General features: G+C 34.2%; 1 protein-coding gene across 3 annotated transcripts; it reads left to right on the top strand.

Annotated features, from left to right (window-relative positions):
* The first annotated feature begins 703 nt into the window (after positions 1-703).
* Positions 704-4,273, top strand: LOC139885752 (thiamine biosynthetic bifunctional enzyme TH1, chloroplastic). 3 transcript variants are annotated; one of them, XM_071869507.1, is made up of 10 exons: positions 704-805; positions 1,532-1,804; positions 1,913-1,987; positions 2,096-2,171; positions 2,242-2,317; positions 2,424-2,558; positions 2,638-2,702; positions 2,879-3,006; positions 3,134-3,384; positions 3,503-4,273. In XM_071869507.1, exons 1-10 carry the CDS (start codon positions 752-754, stop codon positions 4,047-4,049), a joined length of 1,680 nt encoding a protein of 559 aa, XP_071725608.1. In that variant the 5' UTR covers positions 704-751; the 3' UTR covers positions 4,050-4,273. The 3 variants fall into 3 exon arrangements, with proteins under 3 accessions (XP_071725608.1, XP_071725610.1, XP_071725609.1); XM_071869509.1 differs by having other exon boundaries at positions 774-805; positions 1,542-1,804; XM_071869508.1 differs by lacking the exon at positions 704-805 and adding an exon at positions 1,440-1,455 and having other exon boundaries at positions 1,542-1,804.
* Positions 4,274-13,389: the final 9,116 nt, after the last annotated feature.

The raw sequence follows: 13,389 nt of genomic DNA, 5'->3' as shown, positions 1-13,389 counted from the left end.
CACCAAGATTTTCCTTGAAACACTTTGTCATTACGAAACTTCCAAATGTGGTATAAACACCATTAGGATCTTACAATGAATATACAAGAGATATTAGGGAGCTGATGGAGCAACCTAATATCCTAGCAACTTACAAGAGATACAAGAGATACTAGGGAGCTGATGGAGACCTAATATCCTAGCAACTTTATAATTTATTATTATTGTTATTATTGATTATTGATTAATGAATTATTGATTATTGATATTGAATAAAAAATCTCATCAGGTCAAGTATGTGGGTGTATATTTAAATCTGTCTCCAGACTCGAACCCACAAAAATTTTAAAATTGTTTTCATACTCGGCTCGAGACTCGAATATCTAGACCCTAGCCTGTCTAAAAAGTGTTGAATTCAAAAGTGTTGAATTTCGAGTTTATCCATCCAGACAAAAGTCTTTTGGATGTAGTAGTTTTTTTTGGCAATTTTTCTTTTTCCAAAACGGAATATTGGACCCTAGTGCCTGTAATTAAAATTAAGGGAGATGATATTCCAAATTGATATTTCATAGATCCACACCAATTTAATGTTAACTTACCAAAATAACCTCAAATAATTTCAAACATAAAATTTGTGTAGGTTATCATTTAAAGACATGTTATTACATTGAAGTGGATTTATTAAATTTGTGTTTGGAAATATCACTACCCTACAATTAATGGTGTATCTATCAAAATCAAAATGCCACTTTAAAAGACAAGTCTTTCATACATGGATTTCATTCTTTCAGCCAGCACCTCAACCTCCATTTTTCATCACAAAAAGGTACTTATTACCAGTTAATTAATATTATAAATTTCGACGCATATTTCACTCTTCTTAATCATAATTGAGCGTGATTGCTAACATAGTTCTGTTTCCGACTGAATTTCTTTTATTTATTGCTATCGAATTTGATTTTAAATAGATAAACTATCAGTGCCGTGTTTGATAATATTATTCGATCCAACTGTTGATTATAGTCGTTTGAGATGTACTTCGTACTTTCATTGTATTTTGATATGATTTTAAGTTACTTGATCGGAGTAATTTGAAATCTGTTTTGATTTGTGTGAGTAGTGAATGCAAAGTATGACGTTAGATTTGTGAATTTAGGTTATTGTGTTGCAATCACTTTGAAGTTAGGTTATTGTGTTGCAATCACTTTGAAATTAGGTTATTGTGTTATCTTCTTAAATTTTACCTTTTCCAACTTATTTAGTTCCAGATGTGTATCCCTCTTCTAAATAAGCAATTAGGTGAACTGTTTTAGTGTAATAATGATATGGTTATCAACTGTAAGCTATTAGCACTTGATTCAATAAGCACTTGAATAAACGATCAAGCAGATTGACACATAAATAAGCAATAAACAGATAAGTTTACGTATGGAAGTTTCAAAAGTGTCTGATATGTTACTTTGCTGGTTACTAAAAGTAAGTTGCAAATAATAGTGTATTTGATATTTCAGTGTTTTTTTTTTTATAACTTTGTGGTTGATTACTCAATCAGATATTTACAGTGTTCAGTTCAAAACAAGGTGATATTAGACAAGGTTTTGATCGGTTTGCTAGTTTGACTGTGAACGCAATGCCGGAGGAAAAGGCGTTAACCATAACAAACGGTTCCAGTGTTAACAAAATCCCGCATGTTCTGACCGTAGCTGGCTCTGATTCAGGAGCTGGTGCGGGAATTCAAGCCGATCTTAAAGCTTGTGCTGCACGTGGAGTGTATTGTTCCACTGTGATTACCGCTGTTACTGCACAAAATACACATGGCGTTCAGGTTTAACAACATATCTCTTTTTTTTTTTTTTTTTTTTTTTTTTTTTTTTTTAACATGAAGAGACTTTTGTTAGTTTTTTGTTTTTTACACATACGATTATTTGTTTAGGATGTGAGCATTCTGCCAGAGGAAACTGTTGCGGCTCAGTTAAAATCTGTACTGTCAGATATGCGTGTTGATGTTGTAAGATTGATCACTGTATTTAAAATTGAGAAATTTGTAACATTGATTCTTTGCACAGTTTCTTTGTTCATTGAGATTTACCATAGTTTATTACTGCTATTAACGTAGGTTAAAACTGGAATGATTCCGTCTATTGCCATGGTGAAGATCCTTCAAGATAGTTTAAAGCAATTTCCAGTTCAAGGTATGACAGATTAATTTGAATTTGAGTAAACATTGTTTATGAATTGACGTGGTCTAACATCTAAAGGCAGCTTTAGTAGTTGATCCTGTCATGGTGTCTACTAGTGGGGATGTGCTTGCTGGTCCTTCCATACTTGAATCATTTCGGTAACATAATTTTGCAATTCTAGGAACTAATTAATTGCATTTTCACCTTGTTTTTTTATTTTATAGGAAAATCATTCGAGTGTTTGACTCTATCTTCTTGTTGCAGGCGAGATCTTCTTCCTATGGCAGACATTGTGACCCCAAATCTGAAAGAAGCATCTGTTTTACTTGGTGGTTTGCAATTAGAAACAGTTACTGACATGCGCTCTGCTGCAAAATCATTATATGAGTTGGGACCACGGTAATTATAACTACATTAGCATTTCTCTGTTTCATACTAGGTAGTAGCAAATCGAAGTAACTTAATGATATTGTCTCAGAAATGTTCTTGTGAAAGGAGGTGACCTTCCCCCTTTGTCAGATGCTGTAGATATATTCTTCAATGGTATGTATAATAATAATAATAGTATTATATTATCATCTTTATGGTCAAGCACTCGAGGTTTATTATTCTTTTACTGTATACCATTTGTTATATTTACATATAGTTTTGCGTTTGTGAGTTGTTTGTATTTTCTCTGATAGCTCCATGTGTATTATGTATTTATATGGATGATGCAGGTAAAGATTTTTATGAGTTACGTTCATCACGCATACAAACTCGAAATACTCATGGAACTGGTTGTACCATGGCATCATGTATAGCAGCCGAGTTGGCAAAGGGTTCTTCAATGCTATCAGCTGTTAAGGTATTTTACTATTTTTATAAACTTACCTTAATTTTTAAACATTTGATGTTATATTACAAATATTATATTTATAGTATTTCGTTGATTACAACTCTAGTTTTCATTCTTTGTGAACTGTGTTATGAAGGTGGCAAAACGATACGTTGAGACTGCACTCGAGTATAGCAAAAGCATTAATATTGGGAACGGACCTCAAGGTCCTTTTGATCACATATTTAAGCTAAAGAGAAACATTTCGACCAGGCTGCAACCTTTTACTCCAAGCGATCTCTTTTTATATGCTGTAACCGATTCGGGGATGAATAAGAAATGGGGTCGTTCCATTACTGATGCTGTTAAAGCTGCCATCGAAGGAGGTGCCACTATTGCTCAAATAAGGTTTTAACTTTTCTTCTATTTGTGCAAATAAGACCATTGATATTCTTCATTTATTTAGTAATCACAATAATGCATGTTATATAAATGGTTGAAACAATTTTTTTCTGCTGTGTTTCAGAGAAAAAGATGCTGAAACGGGACAATTCCTCGAAGCAGCTAAAGCATGTCTTGAAATTTGTCGTGCCCATAATGTTCCCCTACTAATAAACGACCGGGTTGATATTGCAATGGCTTGTGACGCTGATGGGGTCCACGTTGGTCAATCCGACATGCCAGTCAGCACAGTCCGAGCTCTTCTCGGGCCTGAAAAAATCATTGGAGTATCATGCAAGACACCAGAGCACGCTCTGAAAGCATGGGAGGATGGTGCTGATTACTTAGGTTCGGGAGGTGTATTCCCGACAAACACAAAAGCAAACAACCGGACAATCGGTTTGGATGGTCTGAAAACAGTTTGTTTGGCTTCAAAGCTACCAGTGGTGGCAATTGGTGGCATTAATCTTTCAAATGCGAGGTCTGTGATGGAACTAGGGGTGGTGAATTTGGAAGGTGTGGCAGTTGTTTCTGCTTTGTTTGATAGGGAAAATGTTGCAGGGGAGACGAAGAAACTGCATGATTTGTTGACGGAAACCGTTGCAAACGTAGGAGCATCTGTTACTAACTGAAGTCCTTGGTTGGTTTTGTAAGTGTGGTTTTTGATGAACATTTGGTTGCCGGTAAACTTGCAGTCGTAAACTGATGTGATACTTTGTTGTAATTAGGTTAAACTAAGTGTTACAACGTGCGTCATGAAAGAATAGGTTGTGAAATAATTGAAATCATGTAATTACATGTAAATCTTGTTGCTAACGATAATAATTGGATGGGTCCTTTTGTTGTTTAAAGTTGTAGATTACAGTACATATACATACATATACATATACATATTATTCAGATAACCAAATTTATGAAAAGAAAAAGCAAACAGTTATATAGGTCTAAATTCAACGCCTTGGATAATGACGCCTTTAAGGTTCATGCCATGTAGACCCTTCAACTCAAGATGCAGAGGAATCATTTCGGCGGAAGATGTTTGAAATTCGAACAATTGTACTTCCATCCAACCATCATTCCTCGTTTGCGCAATGCCTTTAAATACCCGTCTATTCGATGGATTGCAGGCATATTGATCAACCTTCCCTCCAACAATTACTGGTGTTGGATTACTAAATAAATATATATACCAAAAATCATGCTTATTCCGACCATCGGTACCCAAACTTTTACCACCCACCACTTTCACAAGATGCTTAAATTTGTTATTATCGCCTTCAGGTAAACTGTAGACAAGGTAACTTGCATATGCCGTTTGAGGTGATAGTATTTGGGATTCAATTTTGACGAAAAAATTTAAGTTTCCATTTGACACTTCAAGCACTTCTCCAAACCTGCAAAAGGTTTTTATATTTAATAGGACGAATATCATATCTAGACACCTAGACACATCTATGCAGAAGATAAAATTGATACTGCAAGAAGAAAATTAGTGCAAGGATACAGAAAGAACCTTGATTTGAGATAACGATCGGATGTTCGGTACCCTGTTTCGTTTAGGATAACTGCTGATGCTGATAGCATTAGACATATCTTCCCATTTTTGTCTAGAGAAAGCCACTGTCAATCAATCAATCAACAAATAAATTTCTACTAATAATACAAATATGTTTAAGTACTTATTTAAGGTTGATGAGTTATCTCGATACACTGAATTACGTGTAATACAGATTGAGATATTTCCTCCATGAGTGGAATTAATTACCTCTTGACCACCGGTAACTAAGAATCCTTTGCGAACAATTGAGTAGAGTTCCTTGTTTATTTGATGTTGCTCACTTGTAGTGTGGTCGGGTAATGTATCTTTCCAATATGTGTCATCTTCTGATATTATGTCTTCCTCCACCTACGCGTATATAAATCGAGGTGAGGGTTCCAGTGGACAATTTCTATATATATTTTGTGGTTAATTCGTGTACCGGTGTGTGTGAGTTTGCCTATAAAAAAAATTATATAGAAGCAGAATAAATAAATTTTTGTTATAATATATAAATATATATATATAAATGGATAGTCAATTATTGATACACAAAAGTAATATTATTGTATTACCTAAACTTGTGATATTTTTGCTATAAATAGCCATGAATGCAAGCATTAAACTTGCACCATTTCTCACACTTACAAAGTGTTTCTTTCTTTCTCTCCATTATCATCTTTGTTCTTACACTTCATTATTAGTATTCTTAATCAAGAATCAAATCACTAAAGGTAGTTATAAGTCTACTGAATTATAACATCAAGAATCAAACCACTAAAGGTAGTTATAAGCCTACTGAATTATAACACGTTATCAGCACGATAATCTTAATACTAATTATGGTTGGCTCTGCCACCTAAATGATATATGGTCGGTTATACCACCTGAATAATATATGGTCGACACTGTCGTCTAATTATCATTTATGTTACTAACATTTATATTTCAATTATCTAACATTTATATGGCCGACACTGTCGCCTAATTATCATTTATGTTACTAACATTTATATTTCTATTATCTAACATTTATATGGCCGACACTGTCGCCTAATTATCATTTATGTTTACTAATATTTATATTTATGTTATATAACATTTATTAATGATTGCTTACATATGGTCGACACTGTCACCTACTTATCATTTATGTTATATTAAATTTATGTTTAATGTTTATATACTTATGAATATAAAGTGACTATAATTTATCATGTTGTTTGTTTTAATAGAAAATGTCGAATCTGGAAAAGCTTAAATTTACTCCTTTAGAATCAACTGGAAACAACTACATGTCATGGGTTATAAAAGTAAAAATGCATCTTAAATCAATGGGCATTCTTGAAGCCATAAATGAAAACAACACTTGTTCTGAAAAAGAACAAGCAACGGCATGTTGCTTTATTCATCAACATATTGATGAATGCTTACAAAATAATTATGTGACTGTAGAAGATCCTCAGGTTTTATGGGAAGGTCTCAAAAGCAGATTCAATAATCAAAGAGAAATTTTACTTCCAGCTGCTATGGAACAATGAAGAACATTAAGGTTCCAAGACTTTAAGAAAGTAAATGAATATAGCTCAGCTCTGTATAATACATGTTCACAACTTAAATTCTGTGGACATGAAATAAGTGATGCAGACATGATGGAGAAAACTTTCTCCACAATGAATGCTGCAAACATCACAGTGCAAAGAAATTTGAGAATGCTAAAGTTCAAAACATATCCTGAACTTAATTCATATCTCTTAGTTGCAGAGCAAAATGATGAGCTATTAATGAAAAATCAGCAATCCCGTCCTACTGGTACACTTGCAATCCCTGAAGCAAATACTGCAAATAATTATAAACAGGGACAAGGACGCGGGCAAGGTCGTGGTTATAATAACCATCACCATCATCATGCCAAAAGCCATAACTATGGTAGAAACCATCCTTATGGTAATGGTAATGGGCGAGGACGTGGTCGTGGTCGTGGCCGTGGTGGTCAAAGAAATAATAATCTACGAAAATATAAATATCAACCACAAAACAAGCCCACTAAACAAGATGTTGAAGAAAATTCTTCTAAAAATTCTGAAGAATCTTGCTACAAATGTGGTAGAATGGGCCATTGGGCTAATACTTGCCGAACATCTAAACATCTTGTTAAGATGTATCAGGATTCGCTGAAAGATAAAGAAAAGGAAGTAAACTTTGTGGATAACGTCGATCCAACAGTCACTGAGAAACCATCTGATTTATATGAAGATTTCTTGAATGTTTAAGTTGTGTGTCTTTCGAAAAATAAACGATTTAATATCGTCTGTCTTTGTCATTATGTTTGCTAAATGTTTCAGTACTATCTATTTGCGTTTAAAATATTGTGTAATATTAATGTTGAAATGTTCCGTTCTTATTGATTAAAAACGTTCCATATTAATTGATTTCGTTGCGAGGTTTTGACCTCTATATGAGACGTTTTTCAAAGACTGCATTCATTTTAAAACAAACCATAACCTTTATTTCATCAATAAAGGTTTAAAAAGCTTTACGTAGATTATCAAATAATGATAATCTAAAATATCCTGTTTACACACGACCATTACATAATGGTTTACAATACAAATATGTTACAACAAAATAAGTTTCTTGAATGCAGTTTTTACACAATATCATACAAGCATGGACTCCAAATCTCGTCCTTATTTAAGTATACGACAGCGGAAGCTCTTAATAATCACCTGAGAATAAACATGCTTAAAACGTCAACAAAAATGTTGGTGAGTTATAGGTTTAACCTATATATACCAAATCATAATAATAGACCACAAGATTTCATATTTCAATACACATCCCATACATAGAGATAAAAGTCATTCATATGGTGAACACCTGGTAACCGACATTAACAAGATGCATATATAAGAATATCCCCATCATTCCGGGACACCCTTAGGATATGATATAAATTTCGAAGTACTAAAGCATCCGGTACTTTGGATGGGGTGTGTTAGGCCCAATAGATCTATCTTTAGGATTCGCGTCAATTAGGGTGTCTGTTCCCTAATTCTTAGATTACCAGACTTAATAAAAAGGGGCACATTCAATTTCGATAATTCAACCATAGAATGTAGTTTCACGTACTTGTGTCTATTTTGTAAATCATTTATAAAACCTGCATGTATTCTCATCCCAAAAATATTAGATTTTAAAAGTGGGACTATAACTCACTTTCACAGATTTTTACTTCGTCGAGAAGTAAGACTTGGCCACTGGTTGATTCACGAACCTATAACAATATATACATATATATCAAAGTATGTTCAAAATATATTTACAACACTTTTAATATATTTTGATGTTTTAAGTTTATTAAGTCAGCTGTCCTCGTTAGTAACCTACAACTAGTTGTCCACAGTTAGATGTACAGAAATAAATCGATAAATATTATCTTGAATCAATCCACGACCCAGTGTATACGTATCTCAGTATTGATCACAACTCAAACTATATATATTTTGGAATCAACTTCAACCCTGTATAGCTAACTCCAACATTCACATATAGAGTGTCTATGGTTGTTCCGAAATATATATAGATGTGTCGACATGATAGGTCGAAACATTGTATACGTGTCTATGGTATCTCAAGATTACATAATGTACAATACAAGTTGATTAAGTTATGGTTGGAATAGATTTGTTACCAATTTTCACGTAGCTAAAATGAGAAAAATTATCCAATCTTGTTTTACCCATAACTTCTTCATTTTAAATCCGTTTTGAGTGAATAAAATTGCTATGGTTTCATATTGAACTCTATTTTATGAATCTAAACAGAAAAAGTATAGGTTTATAGTCGGAAAAATAAGTTACAAGTCGTTTTTGTAAAGGTAGTCATTTCAGTCGAAAGAACGACGTCTAGATGACCATTTTAGAAAACATACTTCCACTTTGAGTTTAACCATAATTTTTGGATATAGTTTCATGTTCATAATAAAAATAATTTTCTCAGAATAACAACTTTTAAATCAAAGGTTATCATAGTTTTTAATTAACTAACCCAAAACAGCCCGCGGTGTTACTACGACGGCGTAAATCCGGTTTTACGGTGTTTTTTGTGTTTCCAGGTTTTAAATCATTAAGTTAGCATATCATATAGATATAGAACATGTGTTTAGTTGATTTTAAAATTCAAGTTAGAAGGATTAACTTTTGTTTGCGAACAAGTTTAGAATTAACTAAACTATGTTCTAGTGATTACAAGTTTAAACCTTCGAATAAGATAGCTTTATATGTATGAATCGAATGATGTTATGAACATCATTACTACCTTAAGTTCCTTGGATAAACCTACTGGAAAAGAGAAAAATGGATCTAGCTTCAACGGATCCTTGGATGGCTCGAAGTTCTTGAAGCAGAATCATGACACGAAAACAAGTTCAAGTAAGATCATCACTTGAAATAAGATTGTTATAGTTATAGAAATTGAACCAAAGTTTGAATATGATTATTACCTTGTATTAGAATGATAACCTACTGTAAGAAACAAAGATTTCTTGAGGTTGGATGATCACCTTACAAGATTGGAAGTGAGCTAGCAAACTTGAAAGTATTCTTGATTTTATGTAACTAGAACTTGTAGAATTTATGAAGAACACTTAGAACTTGAAGATAGAACTTGAGAGAGATCAATTAGATGAAGAAAATTGAAGAATGAAAGTGTTTGTAGGTGTTTTTGGTCGTTGGTGTATGGATTATATATAAAGGATATGTAATTTTGTTTTCATGTAAATAAGTCATGAATGATTACTCATATTTTTGTAATTTTATGAGATATTTCATGCTAGTTGCCAAATGATAGTTCCCACATGTGTTAGGTGACTCAAATGGGCTGCTAAGAGCTGATCATTGGAGTGTATATACCAATAGTACATACATCTAAAAGCTGTGTATTGTACGAGTACGAATACGGGTGCATACGAGTAGAATTGTTGATGAAACTGAACGAGGATGTAATTGTAAGCATTTTTGTTAAGTAGAAGTATTTTGATAAGTGTATTGAAGTCTTTCAAAAGTGTATAAATACATATTAAAACACTACATGTATATACATTTTAACTGAGTCGTTAAGTCATCGTTAGTCGTTACATGTAAGTGTTGTTTTGAAACCTTTAGGTTAACGATCTTGTTAAATGTTGTTAACCCAATGTTTATAATATCAAATGAGATTTTAAATTATTATATTATCATGATATTATCATGTATGAATATCTCTTAATATGATATATATACATTAAATGTCTTTACAATGATAATCGTTACATATATGTCTCGTTTAAAAATCATTAAGTTAGTAGTCTTGTTTTTACATATGTAGTTCATTGTTAATATAATTAATGATATGTTTACTTATCATAGTATCATGTTAACTATATATATATCCATATATATGTCATCATATAGTTTTTACAATTTTTAACGTTCGTGAATCACCGGTCAACTTGGGTGGTCAATTGTCTATATGAAACATATTTCAATTAATCAAATCTTAACAAGTTTGATTGCTTAACATGTTGGAAAAATTTAATCATGTAAATATCTTTCTCAATTAATATATATAAACATGGAAAAGTTCGGTTCACTACAGTACCTACCCGTTAAATAAATTTCGTCCCGAAATTTTAAGCTGTTGAAGGTGTTGACGAATCTTCTGGAAATAGATGCGGGTATTTCTTCTTCATCTGATCTTCACGCTCCCAGGTGAACTCAGGTCCTCTACGAGCATTCCATCGAACCTTAACAATTGGTATCTTATTTTGCTTAAGTCTTTTAACCTCACGATCCATTATTTCGACGGGTTCTTCGATGAATTGAAGTTTTTCGTTGATTTGTATTTCATCTAACGGAATAGTGAGATATTCTTTAGCAAAACATTTCTTCAAATTCGAGACATGGAAAGTGTTATGTACAGCTGCGAGTTGTTGAGGTAACTCAAGTCGGTAAGCTACTGGTCCGACACGATCAATAATCTTGAATGGTCCAATAAACCTTGGATTTAATTTCCCTCGTTTACCAAATCGAACAACGCCTTTCCAAGGTGCAACTTTAAGCATGACCATCTCTCCAATTTGAAATTCTATATCTTTTCTTTTAATGTCAGCGTAGCTCTTTTGTCGACTTTGGGCGGTTTTCAACCGTTGTTGAATTTGGATGATCTTCTCGGTAGTTTCTTGTATAATCTCCGGACCCGTAATCTGTCTATCCCCCACTTCACTCCAACAAATCGGAGACCTGCACTTTCTACCATAAAGTGCTTCAAACGGTGCCATCTCAATGCTTGAATGGTAGCTGTTGTTGTAGGAAAATTCTGCTAACGGTAGATGTCGATCCCAACTGTTTCCGAAATCAATAACACATACTCGTAGCATGTCTTCAAGCATTTGTATCGTCCTTTCGCTCTGCCCATCAGTTTGTGGATGATAGGCAGTACTCATGTCTAGACGAGTTCCTAATGCTTGCTGTAATGTCTGCCAGAATCTTGAAATAAATCTGCCATCCCTATCAGAGATAATAGAGATTGGTATTCCATGTCTGGAGACGACTTCCTTCAAATACAGTCGTGCTAACTTCTCCATCTTGTCATCTTCTCTTATTGGCAGGAAGTGTGCTGATTTGGTGAGACGATCAACTATTACCCAAATAGTATCAAAACCACTTGCAGTCCTTGGCAATTTAGTGATGAAATCCATGGTAATGTTTTCCCATTTCCATTCCGGGATTTCGGGTTGTTGAAGTAGACCTGATGGTTTCTGATGCTCAGCTTTGACCTTAGAACACGTCAAACATTCTCCTACGTATTTAGCAACATCGGCTTTCATACCCGACCACCAAAAATGTTTCTTGAGATCCTTGTACATCTTTCCCGTTCCAGGATGTATTGAGTATCTAGTTTTATGAGCTTCTCTAAGTACCATTTCTCTCATATCTCCAAATTTTGGTACCCAAATCCTTTCAGCCCTATACCGGGTTCCGTCTTCCCGAATATTAAGATGCTTCTCCGATCCTTTGGGTATTTCATCCTTTAAATTTCTCTCTTTTAAAACTCCTTGTTGCACCTCCTTTATTTGGGTAGTAAGGTTATTATGAATCATTATATTCATAGATTTTACTCGAATGGGTTCTCTGTCCTTCCTGCTCAAGGCATCGGCTACCACATTTGCCTTCCCCGGGTGGTAACGAATCTCAAAGTCGTAATCATTCAATAATTCAATCCACCTACGCTGCCTCATATTCAGTTGTTTCTGATTAAATATGTGTTGAAGACTTTTGTGGTCGGTATATATAATACTTTTGACCCCATATAAGTAGTTCCTCCAAGTCTTTAATGCAAAAACAACCGCTCCTAATTCCAAATCATGCGTCGTATAATTTTGTTCGTGAATCTTCAATTGTCTAGACGCATAAGCAATCACCTTCGTTCGTTGCATTAATACACAACCGAGACCTTGCTTTGATGCGTCACAATAAATCACAAAATCATCATTCCCTTCAGGCAATGACAATATAGGTGCCGTAGTTAGCTTTTTCTTCAATAACTGAAACGCTTTCTCTTGTTCATCATTCCATTCAAATTTCTTCCCTTTATGCGTTAATGCAGTCAAGGGTTTTGCTATTCTGGAAAAGTCTTGGATGAACCTTCTGTAGTAACCAGCTAGTCCTAAAAACTGGCGTATGTGTTTCGGAGTTTTCGGGGTTTCCCACTTTTCAACAGTTTCTATCTTTGCCGGATCCACCTTAATACCTTCTTTGTTCACTATGTGACCGAGGAATTGAACTTCTTCCAACCAAAATTCACACTTTGAAAACTTAGCGTACAATTCTTCCTTCCTCAATACTTCTAACACCTTTCTCAAATGTTCACCGTGTTCTTGGTCATTCTTTGAGTAAATAAGTATGTCATCAATGAAAATAATGACAAACTTGTCAAGGTATGGTCCACACACTCGGTTCATAAGGTCCATGAACACAGCTGGTGCATTAGTTAAACCAAACGGCATGACCATAAACTCGTAATGACCATAACGTGTTCTGAAAGCAGTCTTTGGAATATCATCTTCTTTCACCCGCATTTGATGATACCCGGAACGTAAGTCAATCTTTGAATAAACAGACGAGCCTTGTAGTTGATCAAATAAGTCATCGATTCTCGGTAGTGGGTAGCGGTTCTTGATGGTAAGTTTGTTCAACTCTCGATAGTCGATACACAACCTGAATGTACCATCTTTCTTCTTGACAAACAAAACAGGAGCTCCCCACGGTGATGTGCTTGGTCGAATGAAACCACGCTCTAAAAGTTCTTGTAATTGGCTTTGCAGTTCTTTCATCTCGCTGGGTGCGAGTCTGTAAGGAGCACGAGCTATTGGTGCAGCTCCTGGTACAAGATCT

This window comes from Rutidosis leptorrhynchoides, chromosome 1 (assembly GCF_046630445.1).
Source record: "Rutidosis leptorrhynchoides isolate AG116_Rl617_1_P2 chromosome 1, CSIRO_AGI_Rlap_v1, whole genome shotgun sequence".
Lineage (NCBI taxonomy): Eukaryota > Viridiplantae > Streptophyta > Magnoliopsida > Asterales > Asteraceae > Rutidosis > Rutidosis leptorrhynchoides.
Note: the sequence above shows the minus strand (reverse complement) of the source record. Positions and strands in the feature narration are given on the sequence as shown.

Bases quoted from the DNA above. Each gene is read 5' to 3' on its own strand.
- LOC139885752 (XM_071869507.1), top strand. From the start codon at position 752: ATGGATTTCATTCTTTCAGCCAGCACCTCAACCTCCATTTTTCATCAC. The intron at 2,318-2,423 runs GTAACATAATTT...TTCTTGTTGCAG, and splicing joins TCCATACTTGAATCATTTCG to GCGAGATCTTCTTCCTATGG. The intron at 2,559-2,637 runs GTAATTATAACT...ATATTGTCTCAG, and splicing joins TTATATGAGTTGGGACCACG to AAATGTTCTTGTGAAAGGAG.